At 37.3% G+C, this 19,792-nt stretch overlaps 1 protein-coding gene across 1 annotated transcript in view; it reads left to right on the forward strand.

Annotated features, from left to right (window-relative positions):
- Positions 1-19,792, forward strand: part of LOC136875761 (zinc finger protein 69 homolog B) — a 64,401-nt gene that overhangs the window by 24,794 nt on the left and 19,815 nt on the right. Inside the window, exons 3-5 of the mRNA XM_067149342.2 lie at positions 3,634-3,720; positions 9,976-10,140; positions 12,369-12,533. Coding sequence (XP_067005443.2) covers positions 3,634-3,720; positions 9,976-10,140; positions 12,369-12,533 — 417 coding nt within the window. The remainder of the gene's footprint in view (positions 1-3,633; positions 3,721-9,975; positions 10,141-12,368; positions 12,534-19,792) is intronic.

The following is a 19,792-nucleotide window of genomic DNA, read 5'->3' on the forward strand; positions in this document are numbered from 1 at the left end:
GGGCTTTGTAAAGCGGCTGGAAGAATTTATTGTTACAATGCAATGAAAAGGATGTGAATTTTTAGAAGACATAATGAAAATTTAACGTAAGAAATTTCATTATTCCGTATTGAACTAAGAATTACAAATAAATAAAGTTTTGGTATTTCCACCTATTCAATACAAAATTTAATGCTGTATTCAACTACAACATTTATATAATTATACAGTACTAGTTTCAACGCATAATAGTGTCATCCTCAGCTGTAATTGAAAAATAGGCATACATACAATTCATAATAAGACGTAAAGTAAAGTGTGTGGAAAACTATTTAAAACTGTTTTGAAAATATTAACACATTAAAAACATTTATAACAAGTGAAAAACTTGCAAGTCAGTTATATGTTAAAAGAGTTCTGTTGCAGCCTTTGTGTTGGTACTCGCCTGCCGCATTTCATTTTGTCACAGTTGGCAATGTGCTGCTGCGTTTTTGTTTCATACACAGACTCTGAACGTGGCGACCGGCAGCAGTACACGTGTTTTGGTGTACCTCCGAATTTGTTGTACATAATGTGTAAATATGCAGTGTTTTATTCATGTGTAATAAATGTTTGAATCACCTTATGAGTGATGTGTTTATGTCTGCTAGTTTGGGGCAGTCTGGTGCTCCATTTGATTTGTTTCAAAATTGTATTTGTGCGCCTATGAAACTGAACATTGTTATGTGCGGCCGATATGTTATTTCGTCGTTCGCAACAAGTTCATTAAGGTCTCTTCATAGACAGCCGGTTGCGATGTTCTTGAATTTGTGCTTTTGATAAAATGATGCGTTTCATTCATGTGTATAATGCAGCAATATCTTAAAAGTTGTGAAGGCTTGCAATTTTTAGTTTATGTCCTTGGCTTATGAGGTGGAAAACATTCAGATGGCTTCTTAAGATCTTACTAGAGCGTATGTTTCTTAGTTCAATATGGAACCTGTAATGAAATGAAACGCCATTAAAAAACTTATGTTGGAATTGTCTGAATCTGTACAACCTAAATGATAAAGATGAAATTTTTTTAAAGGGGGAAGACTCGCCTCAAACTGCCGTAGGACGAACCTCCTGTTAGCCACACTCTATGACCGACGAGACAGCATTGAGTGTGTGTTCGCAGTCGGACGATGTTAGGAGGGGGAAATAGGGTCGGGCCGAGGCGGCGCGTGTGGATCGCGCATGTGGGGAGAATCAGGTGGGCGTGGGCTGCAGAACGAATAACGAGATAACTTATTGCGTATTATGCGTAAAACATGTTTACTGTTATGCGTAAAATTAAATTCTTGTTTGGAATCTAGACTTTATTAAGAAATGTTATCAAAAAGTTGAAAAGGACTTTCGGAGTTTCAGAAATATCATTAAGATTAAGATTGGCATTAAAGTATTGGTCTATATGAATGTAGCATAATTCCATAGCGTCTAGTAATGGTCCTTTACTCAAAGATTCTAGTATTTGGATATCCTGTTCCAAATTTGTGAAATTATGTTTTAAATCATGTATATGTAGCCCGACAGCGGGAAATCTATTATATTTTACTGCGTTGACATGCTCAGCGTATTTAATCTTAAAGTTGCGCCCTGTTTGCCCTAGGTAGGCGTTGCCGCAGTCATTGCATTGAAATCTGTTGAATATTGTCCGTAAAATATCTCACGCTAACGGCTACAAGACTTCTTTTATTGAAGGCATAATCAATAAGATTAAACATCGCCCACAAACTAAGCTCATTAGGGATAAACAAAGTCATAATTCGTATTCAACCTTTACGTTTAATAATAGCATTCATAGAGTTACCAACATATTTAAAAAGAACAATGTAAAGATTTCTTTTTGAACGGATAATAAAAGTTCCGATGTTTTATACAACATAGCTACCTTAAATAAATCCAACCCTTATCTAAGTTCAGGTGTTTACAGATTTCAATGCAATGACTGCGGCAGCGCCTACCTAGGGGAAACAGGGCGCAACTTTAAGATTAAATATGCTGAGCATGTCAACGCAGTAAAATATAATAGATTTTCCGCTGTCGGGCTACATATACATGATTAAAAACATAATTTCACAAATTTGGAACAGGATATCCAAATACTAGAATCTTTGAGTAAAGGACCATTACTCGACGCTATGGAATTATGCTACATTCATATAGACCAATACTTTAATGCCAATCTTAATCTTAATGATATTTCTGAAACTCCGAAAGTCCTTTTCAACTTTTTGATAACATTTCTTAATAAAGTCTAGATTCCAAACAAGAATTTAATTTTACGCATAACAGTAAATATGTTTTACGCATAATACGCAATAAGTTATCTCGTTATTCGTTCTGCAGCCCACGCCCACCTGATTCTCCCCACATGCGCGATCCACACGCGCCGCCTCGGCCCGACCCTATTTCCCCCTCCTAACATCGTTCAATTGCGAACACACACTCAATGCTGTCTCGCCGGTCATAGCGTGTGGCTAACAGGAGGTTCGTCCTACGGCAGTTTGAGGTGAGTCTTCCCCCTTTAAAAACATTTCATCTTTATCATTTAGGTTGTACAGATTCAGACAATTCCAACATAAGTTTTTTAATGGCGTTTCATTTCATTACAGGTTCCATATTGAACTAAGAAACATACGCTCTAGTAAGATCTTAAGAAGCCATCTGAATGTTTTCCACCTCATAAGCCTAGGACATAAACTAAAAATTGCAAGCCTTCACAACTTTTAAGATATTGCTGCATTATACACATGAATGAAACGCATCATTTTATCAAGAGCACAAATTCAAGAACATCGCAATCGGCTGTCTATAAACAGACCTTAATGAAATCTTTCAACATATAACTGACTTGCAAGTTTTTCACTTGTTATAAATGTTTTTAATGTGTTAATATTTTCTAAACAGTTTTAAATAGTTTTCCACACCCTTTTCTTTAAGTCTTATTATGTCTTATTATGAATTGTATGTATGCCTATTTTTCAATTACTGCTTAGGATGACACTATTATGTGTCGAAACTAGTACTGTATAATTATATAAATGTTGTAGTTGAATACAGCATTAAATTTTGTATTGAATAGGTGGAAATACCAAAACTTTATTTGTAATAATGAAAATATCGGTGCTAAACCAAAATGTACAAAACAAACAACCAGTAAGGATTCTTTCGAGTGTTAGTGTTTTACTGTAGTTTGTTACATGTACATATTGATTTGAAGTTTCAGAGACTGAAATGCTATTCTTAAATTTAGCATAGTGTATGGTAATAGTGTACATTGTGTTCAATAGATGTTTCCATAGAAGTGCTTTTGTCTAGAACTTTTTTTGTATGTGTACAGCACATTGCAGAAATGTAGTACAGTATACTGTAACTGTACACTAATTTGCAAGAGTTTTTGGGTTATTGTGTTCCTACATATTCCTAATGATACTTGTTTCATACCTACCCTTGAGTAGCCACTCCTGTGTAACAGACAAATTTTTCGGTCCTGAAGCTGTCAAGTTTGAATGAACTTGAATGTTTGAATGAACTAACCTTGTAATTAGAGGAATAATTCACCCATGAGAGGGTATACTTGGTATTTGGTATGATTTTCACGATAATTAACTTGTCTTTTTTTTTTTACAGCAGCATAACATTCTATGTAAGGAGCAGCAACCTGACTTGGAGATATCTTCCCCTTTACAAAACCTGTCATTGAAATCTGTACATGAGGTGAGAGTCCTCAAATTGTGTAGTAATTATTTTGAAAAAAAAAGATTTAATTTGTGAGTTATAAGGTACTGAGTGAAGGAGGAAAAGAGTCTTAATATCTCGGTATTCACAATCAGTTAGTCACCACTGATCTGCATTTAGGGCTCTCATCCAGGCAGCAGATTCCCTATCGTTTGTTTAACCTAGTCTTTTCTTAAATGGTTCCAAAGAAGTTGGAAATTATCAAACATCTCCCTTGGGAAATTATTCCAAGGGGCCGATGACCTACAGTAGATCAATGGTATTCAAACTTTTGGTTGGCGTACCCCTAAGTCCAATTTGTTTACCCTCGTACCCGTGAAGTATGAGTATATTACGATCATAAGAAAAAAATGAATGATTGTTGCTGGATGCCAAATAATATTAACTATAATAATAATCATCACCACCATCATCATCCGGAGTTTATCCCGCTTGCTCAGGGTCTCTGCGCGCTTTGAAGCATGAAAGAGTTATGGCTGGGGATTTAGGGTCGCATGCTCTTCTGGACACCACAGTATTTTCAACTGAAAATCCCACCCCATCTACACCGGGAATCAAACCAAGGTTGCTGGAATGAAGGCAAACAGTTACGTCGCTACAACACCATGTTCCCTAATACTAACAATAATGTGTTGTTTATATATATTTCGGTTTGTGTTTTGGGTTTTAAAGGCAGTATGGATTTCCCGTTTTCTTATAGGATTAGTAACTTGGTATATGGCTGGATTAGTAAAAGTAAATGTTGCAAACTTGGATTTTTGGTTTTATAGGGATGAAATTAGTAGCCATTTTCAGTTTCATCTTATTGATGATCTTATTGACCATTTTTGTTTTATAACCATTGATTGAAGGTAGGTTCTTTATGAAATTGGGCTCCTTCCTTAACTGTTGTTTGTAAGAGGAATTTTTAGGGCTCTGTAAACCAAACTGAAAAAAGCTGCTTGTTTGTGAGATTTAGGATGGAGTGATTCATGTTTAATTGTTACAGGGGCATACGTCAGTTTTCTGTAAATTTGAAAATCAAATTTGTTTCCTGTACTCTTTATATTGATGTCCAGAAAATTTATTGAGTTATTGTTTTCGGAGGAAATTTAGTGAATTTCATGTTACGGTCGAGATTATTTAAAGATTTTTATTTAATTTTTTTTTTTCAATCATAATAAGGTAATTCAAACAATAACCAATATCAAGGATCAGGAATGTGTAGAATCACTTGTGCTGAGTGCGAATTTTTGTTCGTTGGCCAAGCTGGTCGAAGGTTTCTTACTAGATACCTAGAATATGTTAATGCGGCAAAGCATAATAAACATTCCGCAATGAGTATTCACATACAAGAAACTGGACACCGTTTCACAACCATAGAGAGAGATTTAAGAATAATAAATAAAAATAGAAAAGTGAAAATTGATGACAGAGTTGGAAAATATTTACATTCATTTAGATCAGCAGTTTAACAAAGATAGAAACCTAAATGATAAGATCGAAGTAAGGAATCTCCTATTGGGCCTATGACCTCGATGTTAGGCCCCTTTAAACAACAAGCAAGAATCCCCTATTAGAACAATTATCAAAATGAATACAAACACTTAAGTCGGATATAAATAAATTTTCCAACATTTTCGTTCCTAAAAATATCAATAATCCCACTACACAAACAAACTCAACCCCTCCCTATGTTTCGTCTAGGCGTTCCCCTCCACAATCCACACCAGCCTTCAATGCACTGCCCAGTTCTACTTCCTCTTCCCACTCCTCACCAAAACGCACTCACTTGTACAATACAAGGAGTGCTAACGGAGCGACAAGCATTTGTCACGAAGTTGTAAACACTACCAGACATATAGGCAGCAGTCGGAGGGGTAAGTGATGATTCCTTTTAAGGCGAGGCTCACACAGACTAATAAAAGATATTTACACGTAATTTTTCCTTGTTACAGATATATCAACAAGCTCAAGTCTAAATTTGGAGTGTTCACATAAAATTTCAGCTTTAAGTTAGAGCGTCCCTTTAGACTAATGCCCCATACAAGCACACAGCACTTTAGGAATAAAAGAACAGACAGACTTCTGACATATAACAAGTCATTCGAGAATTAAGTCAACGATAGGGAGAAACTACAATATCATTTATGGTAGACATACTAAACCCAATTAGTTTTAATTCATAAGATGAAGAAGCATGAAGATTTAAAGACGCCTAAATGTTCTAAAAACATAAACAAAATATTTTAGCCAGATCTTAAGTTTTAATGAGTTCATTAACAGAGTCTTGTTCATTTTCTGTATTTCAGAGAGAATGTTATCTTCAAGATTTTAGACAATTCATGTTTTTAGCTTAAAGAACAAACTTTTTAAATCTGTAATAGATTAAATTGATTATGTACGTATCAGCAAAGCTTTTAGATCCATAGCTATACATACATAAACATTGTAATTAATTAAGATTGTCAAAGAATTTGGTAAAATAGCATATGTTTATAAAGTAGCATAAATTAATTCAAAAGTTGAAGGTCAAGATCTTAATCATCGTAGAGAAATTATAGTGGCTGATGATGCTCAGAAAATGAGCAAAACATGTACCATCTATAACAATTTAGTAAGGATGTAATCCTAACTAAGCTAATTTTATGTATTGAATAGGTGGATTGTAATAAACCATTGTATTTTTACATCATAGTTGATCTTCAATACAGGTTCTAAGATGAGAATAGTTACTAGTAAAATAACATTGTGCTTAGTCGAGGTGTTCATCTCCTTACTCTTTTTTATTGTTCTTTTTCATTCTGCAGACATAATAGTGGTTTAAGTAAGCGTCTTAAATAATATTTTATCGAGTAGTGTTTGTTATATACAGGGTGTAACCTTGATGATGATGTTACAAACTTTCAGGAATGATGGAGGACGGCAAATTAATCAATTTGAGATAATGAACCGTAGTCTGGAAATGATAGAGTCAAAAGTTAAGCCTCTTCTTCTCATCGGGATTCTCCACTATTGTACTCTTAGCATATGTCGGAATTGTCTCCCATATTGTATTCTGTACAGTACAGTCAGAGGTATCAGACTGATTTTTACTTTTGACTGCCGGCTGCAGTGGTATAGTGGATATGGCATTGGTCTACTAATCCCAAGTTAATGGGTTCAAATCCGACAGGTCGATGGCTTTTAAGGATGTTTAAAGGTGAGAGCTCCATGTCATTGGCTTCCAGCACGTTAAAGAACTACTGGGGTACAAAATTCCAACATCCCGGCTTCTGTTAAGAACTGATGGATGTTAAACAACTTGGATCATTAATAACTTTTTTATGTTATACCATTGGGTTAGCTCTGGCTCTAGGGCTTATTTGTGATTGATACAATATTTCAGTTTTCTGAGCGTTTACCATGATGTAGTCCCTTTCCCTATTGACTACTGTAAGCCCTATGCTTGTAATAACCATCATTCTTCAAAATCCTCTGTTATTATTCCATAATCAAATAACATTAACCCTCTCAGGTTATCAGGTTATGTCAGTCATTCTAGCACAATGATGAATCTTAATCTAAATATCTCTACTCGGATTCCCATGACTTCCTTAAACAACAAATCTTTAAAAATCAGTGATGTCTTGAATAGAAAACCATGTCTTCATTCCAGTCAACTGGGTAAAGATCTGGGATTCCGTATTATTAAAGCTCATCCAGAACATTACTGCAAATCCCTTACTGCTTCCCATTCTCAGTAATTTATAACTGACACACCTACTGCAGAAAGAGATACCTTACCACAAAATAATGACTACACTCATGTTTTATGGTCATCTCTCTCAAATGCCTAACTCTGGAATATCACAGAATTCTTGAGCTTCTAACAACTTGGAAATGTACAACCCCTTTGGTAACCTCAGGATCTGACCAGTGCCATTGAGGTAATGGTTCAAGAAAGAAGTAAGTTCAGGGCCTGGATAAAAAGGATAAAGGATCTTCCAGAAAGAGGAGAGGAATATCTGGCACAAAGTGATCTGAAGAGCAAAGAACCGCATTCTTCACGAAACTGAAAGGGTACTGGAAATCTAGTTAGGCTGAGGAGTGTTAATCATGGTCCTAAGTGGGTGAAACTGTATGTTAAAATATTTTATTACCATCATCATCATTGTGACTAGTACGGCCTCTCCCTGAGTTTTAATTCTCACTTATCTGCCTGCAGTGAAATCTAACAGAAACTCTTCGAACTTTACCATATCTACAAAGTTTAATATATCTTCACAAGATGTGTCACCACTGTTGATTCTAAGTGCCACCAAGTGGGTCGAAGTGTAATCAACTTGATCAGGAATATTCATATTTTAGGGTTTGATAACTTGATCCCCCCTTCAGTTGTTTTTGACTTATGTTTGAGTTATCACTCTGGAACTTTGATCAACCAATCATATTTCTGCCTAATGACGTAATGTTCCACCAATCAAACAGTTTAATTATGTCATTGTTGTAGAACAGTCAGCCAGCCCCCTACATATAGCTGTGAGTTTGAACCTAAAGTGTCAATCTTCATCGGGACTTCGAGAGTGCTATGTTAATTGAGGAGATCTCCTTCAGGACTCGGTTGTCGAGGCTGGGGCTGGCATATGGTAAAGCAGAACTATCATCTAACTATGTGAACTTCATCTATGTGTGACAGAGGGAAGATTCCAGCGTTCCCCTTAGCATGTAATGGTTAAGTTGATTTGCATTTCCTGTAAATTAAATGTAGGGTTTGCTTCTTTTGTTAGGATTTAAAATGTAAGTTTTCTAGGCAGTCTACAGACTTAATGTAATACTCCGAAAGGGGACTACGTAAAATATATGGACGCACGAGTGGGTACCCTTGTTTTTCCCTTATTCACTTTCTTTTCTGGTGACTAAGTTTTCAATTTCTAAATTACCATGTAGCATGGCTTATCCTCTGTGTCATTGGGCCTTAAGCCCTACTAGGTTTTGTCATTACCGAGCTCGATAGCTGCAGTCGCGTAAGTGCGGCCAGTATCCAGTATTTGGGAGATAGTAGGTTCGAACCCCACTGTCGGCAGCCCTGAAAATGGTTTTCTGTGGTTTTCCATTTTCACACCAGGCAAATGCTGGGGCTGTACATTAATTAAGGCCACGGCCGCTTCCTTCCCACTCCTAGCCCTTTTCTGTCCCGTTGTCGCCATAAGACCTATCTGTGTCGGTGCGACGTAAAGCAACTAGCAAAAAAAAAGTTTTGTCATTAGTCTTGTACTCGGAGTGCTTGAGTGGGTTCAGCCTCCATTTCATTTTTAATCTTGGCCTTTCCATTTAACCTTTGTTTACCATTTCTTGGCTCGTAGTGTGGGCTTTGGCTCCTGTATTTTCTGGATCTTTCGATCTGCCTTTCCGGTGTGGCTCCCCTATGAAATAAGGGTAGCAAGTGTGAAAGCTGTTTAAGCTTTTAGAGCAGAAAAGGAATTCTGCAAAATGTAACTAGAGGTGTCTTGATGTGAATTCATTAAACTAATGTGAGTTGGAGGCCCATGAAGGCATTGTAAATTGTAAACTATAACTTGTTCAGAATTCAAGACCGTTCTTAATGTAACTCCGAAGTTGAGGGTTCGAATCCCTTCGTGGTGATTTGTTCTGGAAGCTTCTGCTTCTTTTTATTATAGAAACAAGTACTATTTTGTATTCCCTTTGTTAAGGAACTTCTTGTGTAAAGGCTAGTGCCTCACCTAATTAATGCCAAAGATTTGTGAAATTATAAGACCTATTGATCTGATTTTTGACTCTAGGTCTTGTGTAAAATGGGAATCCTTACTCTCCTGTTGTGAATTTACCAAGATTTTAAGCTTGTCCATTTGTTTCCTGTTGTTAAATTTCTGTCACTTTTGTTATTTCTGAAAATATTTTCCTTCAATAAAGAAAAGAAAATTTAACTATATATTGTCAAAATTTAATCTTTGGTTCATGCTTTGTCCAGCCATTTACCCCTCACGCTTCTTTTCCTCTCTGGACCGTGGAAATTCACGAAACAATTATCATTCACTGCCTATTAGTGATGGTCTTTAAATATGTATTTTATGGTAGATACTCTATTGTATTGTTGGTTATTTAGTTCAGTTGTGTGACCAAATCAAAGCAAAATAGTTATTTTTAACATAGCTCTATACCTAATACCAAATTGAGTTATGTGAATGTGTGGGCAAATTTTGATTTCCAGTGGAGATGAAATTAAATTTTGTACTTGTACTACATGAATTTCAGGAGCAGATGGTGATCCTTAAAGAAGAGTGCAAGCCATTCAATCATGCAGGAATAAAAATAGAAGATGGAGTAGAAAATATAAAACAAGAAGAGTTGACATATGAGAAGATTTCTGTCAATCCTTCACCCTTTATTGAAACTCTACCAATAGCCAATTTACATGAGGTAAGAATAAAGGCATGTATGTTAAATTTATGCCGTTGTGAGCTTAGATATTTGTGCAATCCATACTGAATGGATTTGCAGTATTGTTGGCATTTCAGCATATCAGTTTCATTATCAAGAACTGATTTGCAGTCTTGTTATTTAGAGAGTTTGGTTTATTTATTTATTTGTGTTGGAAACTCCTACATATAAATTATATTAGGGTCGTAATATATAAAATAATTAAATTAAATGACATTTGCCCATTAATGTTATTGGCTTTACATCCTACTAACTACGTTTATGGTTTTCGGAGATGGAGAGGTGCCGGAATTTAGTCCCGCAGGAGTTCTTTAACGTGCCAGTAAATCTACCGCACAAGGCTGATGTATTTCAGCACCTTCAAATACCACTGGACTGAGCCAGGATCGAACCTGTCAAGCTGGTGTCAGAAGGCCAGCGCCTTAACAGTCTGAGCCACTCAGCCTGGCCACTTGTCTAGTAAAATACAGCATCCAATTCCTGAAATGCAGCAAAAATTATTTCCTCAGTAGAGCAGGATGAAGGACAAGGAGAAGAGTTGCACATGTGCTCAACGGTCTGTAACTCTCTGCAGTCACACAGGTGGCAGATGTAGTAGAGGAACCCCATTTCTGCAAGGTGGTCTTCGATCTTCCTCTCCGGTTCTCAGATGATAGTTACTTCCAGACTGACCACTTCTCTTCATGTGCTGGGGGTAGCTCTTCCAATGGCTCAGTCCAATTTTTTGTTGGACTATAATTGATTCCTAGTTTTCTTTGGGGGAATATCCAATATAGTAGACATTTAAACAAAACTCTTCCTCAATTTAAGCCTTTCTTTAGCAACTTGATGACTGTGGAGAGGCTGAAACTGGAGATGAGAAACCTTGTATCTCTCCACATTTGCAGCTACGTCCATTCTGATGTCATGGGGGTGATGCTTGCCAGGAGGTTGAGTTTAACAACAGATACAGGTTTTAAGCACCCTGTAATCAACTTAACATGTCTCATTAAGAGACTTGTCCACTTCTTTACATGGGCAGATATATACCAAACTGGACTAGCATACTCTGCTGCAGAAGAACACAAAGTGCAGTGGTCTTCACTGTAGGTAGGTGTGCTCTCCAGGTAGAACCTGTTGTCTTTTGAAGAATGCTGTTCCTTGCACTTACTTTAAGCTTTGGGTTCAGGCAGTGTTGCTTGTACGTGAGAGTACACTCCAGTGTGACTCCTAAATATTTGGATTTGCAGTGTTTTCTAAACATACTCCTCCTTGACTTAAGCATTTCTTCAGCCTCCTCTATCTGGACGTTATCTTTATATCTAACTAACTTTGCATACTGCTGACTGAATACTACTGCCTTCTGTAAGTCCTCACATATATACTCCCCTTGTTCATTAATGATCCCTGGAATGCCCTTCCTTGAACCTGTTTCTGCCTTAAAGTATCTATATACATCCTTCCATTGCTCCCTGAAATTCATATGGCTGCCAATCATGTTTGCCATCAAGTTATCCTTAACTGATTTTTTTTGCTAAATTCAATTTCCCAATAAACTTCTTCAATCTCTCCTTACTCCTGCAACAATTCCTATATCTATTTCTTTCTAATTTGCATCTCCTCCTTAATCCCTTTATTTTCCTGTTATCATATAATGGGTCCTTACCATTCCTTACCTCTTTTGAAGGTGCATATCTGTTTTCACACTCCTCAACAAATTGCGTTAAACCCATCCCATAGGCTGTTTACATTTTTATTTACCATTTTCCATTGATCATAATTGCTTTTTAAACATTTTCTCATGCATCTCTTATCAGCCATATGGTATTACCTATTAGTCCTAATTTTATGACATCCCTTTCCAACACAGTAATATTTAACTACAAAAACAGCTTCATGGTGACTTATACCATCTATCACTTCAGTTTGTCTATAGAGCTAACGTGGTTTTATCAGCTCCACATCTAGAATATTTTACCCTCTGGTTAATTCCATCACTTTCTGATTCAGCTGTCCTTCCCATATTAACTTGCCATTTGTTGTTCATACTTTCTGTCATTCGCGTTCCATTCTCAGTTAACATTCAGTTAGTTCAGATCACCCGCTACAGTAACATTCTGTGAATAGGATAGCTCTGTACTTAATACCAAATTGAATTGTGTGAATATGTGGGCGAATTTTGATTTCATGTGGAGATGAAATTAAATTGTATACTACATGAATTTCAGGAGCAGATGGTGATCCTTAAAGAAGAGTGCAAGTCATTGAATCATGCAGGAATGAAAGTAGAAGATGATGTAGAAAATATAAAACAAGAAGAGTTGGCGAATGAGAAGATTTCTGTCAATCCTTCACCCTTTGTTGAAACCATACAAATAGCCAATTTACATGAGGTAGGAATAAAAGCATGTATGTTAAATTTATGCTTTTGTGAGCTTCGATATTTGTGTACAGCATATTGAACAGATTTGCAGTATTGTTCATTTCGGCATACCAGTTTCATTACCAAGAATTGATTCTTAGTCTTGTTATTTAGAGAGGTTTGTTTGTTTGTTTGTTTGTTTGTTTGTTTGTTTGTTTGTTTGTTTGTTTGTTTATGTATTTATTTATTTATTTATTTATTTATTTATTTGAGAAACATCATACAGATAACAAAGTACTTTAGAGTGGTAATATATAAAATAAAATAAATTACATTTGCCCAACAACGTACAGCATCCAGTGCCTGAGGTGTAACAAAAATTATTTCTTCAGTAGAGCAGGGTGAAGGACAAGGAGAACTGTTGCACATATGCTCAACGGTCTGTAACTCTCCGCAGTCACACAGAGTGGTAGATGTAGAGAAACCCCGTTTCTGAAAGGTGGTTTTCAATCTTCCTACTCCAGTTCTCGGATTGTTGGGTGACTTCCAGATTGACCACTTTTTTCATGTCCTGGGGGTAGCTCTTCCAATGGCTCAGTTCAGTTTGGTATGTTGGACAGTAATGGAATCCTGGTTTTCTTTGGGGGAATACAGTAAAACCTTTCTAAGACGTTTCTGCAGAGGACAACAAAGTGTTTTCATAGCGCCACGCATTGATTGTGGTTCCATGCTCAAGGAGGTCAATAAGCAGAGAACCCTCTGCAGTCAAAGAAGGAGGTCATCATGACTTCACCGGAACTTGTGTGAACAGCTTTGGATTTCTTAGGCGGGGGAGAATTGAGATGTTTCCATCGTTGGCTTTGCCGTTTGCTCTCGGGCTCGAAATGGTGGCACTAAGTTTCGGCCCCTGTGATACGGGACAGAAACGCATACTCTTCCTTGTGGTACCGCTGCAGATGACTCGGAAATGACACTTTTCTGTCAGTCTTTTGTCCCTCCGTCAGTTGATGCGGAATCCACTGCGTGCAAATTTTGCAGAAGTGCAAATGATCTAAACACAAATTTCTATCTCCGTGATTCGTCAGTTTTCCCAGATAAGGCCATCAGTCTGACCTATCACATCAGGAGTAACGGCTCGATTGCCCTGTCCTGGGCATGTATCATCTTGCAGTGATGTGCGCCCTTCTCGTGCACACTCGTCATGGACATGCAGTGTTCACCATACATAGCAGACATGTGACAATGAGTTTTGCATTTTCCGGCACTCTCAGCCACCAGAAAATGAACCTCACTTCTTTGCTCTTCTTTACTTGCCTCCGTTTCTACAACTGGATGAACATATTAGAGCAGTTTGCGCACCAACAAAGACATAACCCAACAACTACATGCACCTACGAGTTGTCACTGTGCACTGGCAGTATCGATATGTAACAACGGTGACCTGTAGCGTGGAATGTGTGTTATGGCGAGTGTTCGGTTTTCATTTGAGTGCCCTATATATATTGTGCATCCCTAAGCACTTGAATAATAATTTTGCTACATTGTCCAAATATATTTGATGAATCAAAACTGGTTTTACATATGAAAAATGAATGACTCTGAAGTTTATTGTATGATTTTGTAGGTATTAAGTTGTGTAAAGTTGTTTTGCCTTTCTGCCTTACATACACTTTGTATAGGGTAGAATTGTCAATATTCTCAGAAGATACAGTATCAAAACTATGTTCAAGACTAATATTCACGATTAGTTATTGATCCATTTTGTCATAACTGTGCTCCAATATACTGTATATATATGTTTCCATGTCCCTGTATTATCTGCGCACTTTTTAGTGATAGATTTACACCCTAGTGCTGAAGTGGTCGACTTCGGTTATCTTCGAGATTCGTATTGGCAACCTTTGAAACACATCGCTTATCATCGCTGTGCGACATCTGGCGTACACTTTACGTACTCGTACTGTTGTTGTTTACACAGCAAAGCCAAACTATAGAATTCATGCTAGGAACACGTTTCGCAACGGAAAATGTTATATAGTATTATATATTGTGTGTGTGACACAGTTGTTTGCTTAAAATAATAAAGGTTTATAAAAGTCATATCGATCGATCATATTATCGATTCAATTCATATTTCATTTCCATTCAGTTGGCAGTATTAACGGAACCCTTCTTACTTCTCCAACGAGTACAAAAATCTATCACTAAAAAGTGCGCAGATAATATATGTATAAGGGCCTGTACCAAGACTCAGATAAACAGCCAGACATGTAGGCTGCAGTTTTTCAAACTATAAGTTACATATTTTCTTGCATACTACCAACGGATTTTAACTACGGTATTGTTATGCGGAAGATGTAGTAACACTTTTAGATAGTTTATTGCTTCCACCATCAAGTGCAGAAAATTTACACTAAGTATTGTCAGTATTAATAAAAATAATCTATAGACATTATCTCAGCCATAATGCCTGAGTCATTAGAAAAATTATTTTAGCTACCTATATTAGAGCAGTTTTTGAAATACCACATTCTAGATACTCTTCTACACTATAAAATGCCTTTTTCCTTAAAAATTGTGACAGTACCCTGTTAAATGCACTATTGTCTAATGTTCAAATTGATAGTGGAAACTTATTGTATATCTCAAGTTGTTGATAACAGTGGCTGTTTGTGCTTTTACTAAGCCTGGAGTGAGGAGTATCCAGATCATTCTTGTATTTTGCATGTGAACTGTAGATCTTTCTTTAAATTCAGAAAGATTGTCTTTCACATGCATAATATTTGTAAGAAAATGTAAATAGGAAACTGTCATAATTTTTAGACTCACAAAGGAAGTTTTACAGGAGTCTCTAAATTCTATTCCAGCAGTTAGACGGGTCTGCCTTTTTCTGCCAAATAAATACATTATTTGATGTAGGACAATTGCCCCACAACCTGATCCCATACAGTATATGAGGGTGGAAGAAAGCATGATAGGATACAAGTAGCATATCTCGACTGATGCAGGTTTTCAGTTTTCGCAACAGATACCACACCCTGGCTAATCTCTTACAGAGTTCTGATGTATGTATTTCCCAGGTAAGTCTTGTATCTACATGTAGGCCTAATAATTTAACACAATTACGGCAGCCATTATTTACAGTGTTATCCAAGGTAAATAGGATATTTTCTGTTTTGGCGACATTAATAGTTAATTTATTGTGATGAAACCAGTTTTCAGCAATTTTAACAGATGTGTTGACTTGGTTTTGTAGTGTTGTGATATCAACATTACTATTTAGGAAAGTTGTCTCATCAGCATATAGAACTGATGTGCAGGGAACATTACATGCTAGGTCACTGATATAGACCAAAAACAGGAAAGGTCCCGAAACAGACCCTTGCGGGACACCTGCTTTAACCTTATTGCATTGGCAATAAGTTTACTGAAAATGTAGTTAAATTTAGCATGGTGGTATGCCTGTTCCCTTGTGTTTTCCTTTGTTTAGAACTATTCCTTTTGAAATTGTATTACTAGAGTCCAATATTGGATTGTTCTTGGGCTATAATGTAGAAGTTCAGGTCAAGAAAAGAATTAGGACTGACATATACACATATGAAGAAATTTTAAAATTAATTAAACGTGTAATTAAACTCAGAAATTGTTGTAGAAAATAAAAAGACTGAAAATGTTACATGGACACAAAAGGTAAGATTCAGGTTATGTACCTTGTCAGTCTTATCACATAATTCCTACCACATGATATAATTGTGTTTTTCATCTAATACCAATTACGAGGATGTGCGTTACGGTAAAAGTAAAGATTATATTCATAATAAATGCCACCGCAGGCGGTAGAGGAAATATCATTTTATTATTATTCAATTTATTGTTGCGAATTTAATAAGTAGTTACTTTATTTTGTTTTCCAAGACAATATTAGAATAGTATTTGGCAAGCATTTATCTCACTTTAATGTAAATACTTGTTATGAAGTCAAAGAAATATAACCTTAACGTCCCATTCAACGGATGAACCGCCATGAACCACGTCATGTACCCTTACTCCATATGAACGCCGCAGAGAGGTTTGGAATAGAACCCAATCTTTTCGCACACACTCTAGTGATTAGGAAATATATACTATCACCTCTAGTACCCTGCTGACTAATATTTAGAAGGTAAAGAATATACAGTAAAACCTCGTTAATTCGAAGTCGTTGGGACTCAACAATCGGACTTCGAATTACATGATTTCGAATTAACCGCCAATTCGCAATTCAGAAGTACCAACCCTTGCCGCGTTACAAAATATTCTAAGGCCCGTTACTGCATGCAGTTGACCTTGATTCACAGTTTATACCGTTCAAAATGCCATTAAAAAAAGAACTATTTCCAAAATGTATCCAAGAAGGTGCATTTACAGTATTCAAATAATGCACTTGGATATCTCACTGGCAAACATAACCTCACCCAATGAAAGAAAGAAAAGAAGGAAAAAAAAAAGCACGATTCTAAGACAAAGAGAAATCTGCTGGCTCCCATATGCAAGTGCTTTATTCATTGGATTACTGTACTGTATGCATTTTAGATGCCTTGTATTTACACAGAAAGTACCCGATGCCTTTAAAATCGAACTTTGCTATGACTATCCTTGTACGATTTTCCGCCGTGTCACTTCTCTCGTACTTCAGAAATGTAAACACTTGCCGCGTCACAAAGTATTCCAAGACCCATTAATACATGCAATCACCTCGATTCACAGTTTAAACCTTTCAAATGCCATGGAAAAAACTATTTCCGAAATGTATCCAACAAGGTGCATTTACAATGTTCAAATAATGCACTTGGATAAATCACTGACAAACATAACCTCACGCAACGAAAAAAACTCACACAATTCGAAGACGAGGATATATTACACTGGTTCCCCTGTGCAAATACATTTTAAAAAAATTTTTTTTTTGATTTCTGTACTGTTTGCATTTTTAGATGCTTTGTACTGGCATGGAAAGTGTCCGACGCCCTTAAAACATTGTGGCTTACCGAATTTTCCTATGACGAGGGGATAAAGTTTCTCGCTTCCATGTGCATTGCAACGCACTACAATGACCCCCATTCCCCACCCTTGTACGATTCTCCGGCTGTCACTTTCTCCTTTAAAACCATAAGACTGTTTGGGCTCGCATTAAAATAAGCAATGCAGTTTCATCGGCAATGACAATATTGTTCGGTGCCTACGAATTTATTATATAAGCCAAGTTTTTCGTCAACTGTCGGCATCGCCATTGTTCGCAGATTGTGTTTTTCCGCATTCTGCCTGTTGCGTGATATTATGGCGTTCCTTAAAAGGTTGAATACGAAAGAATTCTGATTTAATTCAACTTAGCTATCATGAAGCGCACTGTAGACCTACCGAAGTGAGTGTAAGTGCAGAAAGCTACCCCTCCACGTTCTGGAACACGCGGTCTATTATGACGCGGATAAATTTAGAGTTGAAATTACTCTGTAACACACTATTGTTTTAAAATGTAAAGGCAGTTTCAAATTAAAAGTTTGAATTTCAGTAATGGGGCCGACATTGTACTTCGTATTACGAATTATCCGTATTTCAAATTAAACAATTTAAATAACATGCAAAACTGTATCTCATGTTTCTGGGACTGCAAGCTTCTTCGAATTAGGTGGGATTTTGAATTAACCTATTTCGAATTATCGAGGTTGTACTGTACTCCACTAACTGGACTCGAACCGATCAAGCAATGACACCATAATGACTATGGCTGCCTAAGAAGCTTGTTGTTGTAGTGCTTGTGTGTAACTCATATAGTCAGTGGCAACAACTTGCTAGCTTGGGAAGTCTTTAAAAATTCTGCTCCGAGCTCGGTAGCTGCAATCGCTTACGTGCGGTTAGTATCCAGTATTCGGGAGATAGTGGGTTCGAACCTCACTGTCGGCAGCCCTGAAGATGGTTTTCCGTGGTTTCCCATTTTCACACCAGGCAAATGCTGGGGCCGTACCTTAATTAAGGCCATGGCCGCTTCCTTCCTACTCCTGGCCCTTTCCTGTCTCATTGTCGCCATAAGATCCATCTAAAAATTCTCCGATAGCTAGCCTGGAAGTATGATATATGTGTTATATATACAGATTACATTCTTCTTAATCGGTTTACCCTCCAGGGGTCAGATTTTCCCTCGGACTCTGCAAGGGATCCCACCTATACCGCCTCAATGCAGTGTCCTGGAGTGCGAGACATTGGGTCGGGGGATATAACTTGGAGGAGGACCAGTACGTTGCCCAGGTGGCCTCACCTGCTATGCTGAACAGGGGCCTTGTGGAGGGATGGGAAGATTGGAAGGGACAGGCAAGGAAGAGGGAAGGAGGCGGCCGTAGCCTTAAGTTAGGTACCATCCCGGCATTTGCCTGGAGGAGATGTGGGAAACCACGGAAAACCACTTTGAGGATGGCTGAGGTGGGAATTGAACCCAGCTCTATTCGTTTGACTTCCCGAGGCTGAGTGGACCCCATTCCAGCACTCATACCACTTTTTCAAATTTCGTGGCAGAGCCGGGAATCGAAACCGGGCCTCCGGGGGTGGCAGCTAATCACGATAACCACTACACCACAGAGGCAAATACACAGATTACATTATAATAGCTTACTTTTCGTTTAGAATAATGCAGATGCAGATTCATCACGATGCGTAGTCATCTTGATTCTTTCAGCAGAGTCCCAGATGGGAGCAAAGTTCCAGTTAAGAGCGTTAACTGTCCTTGCAACTTCGGCATATCTAAAATAGAGAATATTCTCCCAGATTTCACATAAACAAAAGTCACAGTATGCGTATTCAACCGAACTTCCAAATAAATGTGCAAACTACTGCATAAATTTGAACCATGCTTTTATCTGGCTGTAGTGGTACAGGCCCTAAATACAATGAGAAGTAAACATATAATCATTATTTTCCGCTGTCTGACTCTATGGCTAAATGGTTAGCATGCTGGCCTTTGGTTGCAGGGGTCCCGGGTTCGATTCCTGGCCAAGTTGGGGATTTTAACTTTTATTAGTTAATTCCTATGGCTTGAGGGCTGGGTGTTTGTACCATCTTCAGCATTAGAAATCATTTTAGTTGGGACCCCATCCTCACAGACGCGCAGGTCACCTATATGGCGTCAACTCGAAGGAGCTGCATCGGGTCTCTCCGTTGGCCAAATGACATTATTATTATTATTATTATTATTATTATTATTATTATTATTATTATTATTATTATTATTATTATTATTATTTGTCCAACCCTTGTCCCATT

Source organism: Anabrus simplex, chromosome 6 (genome assembly GCF_040414725.1).
Source record: "Anabrus simplex isolate iqAnaSimp1 chromosome 6, ASM4041472v1, whole genome shotgun sequence".
NCBI classification, from domain to species: domain Eukaryota; kingdom Metazoa; phylum Arthropoda; class Insecta; order Orthoptera; family Tettigoniidae; genus Anabrus; species Anabrus simplex.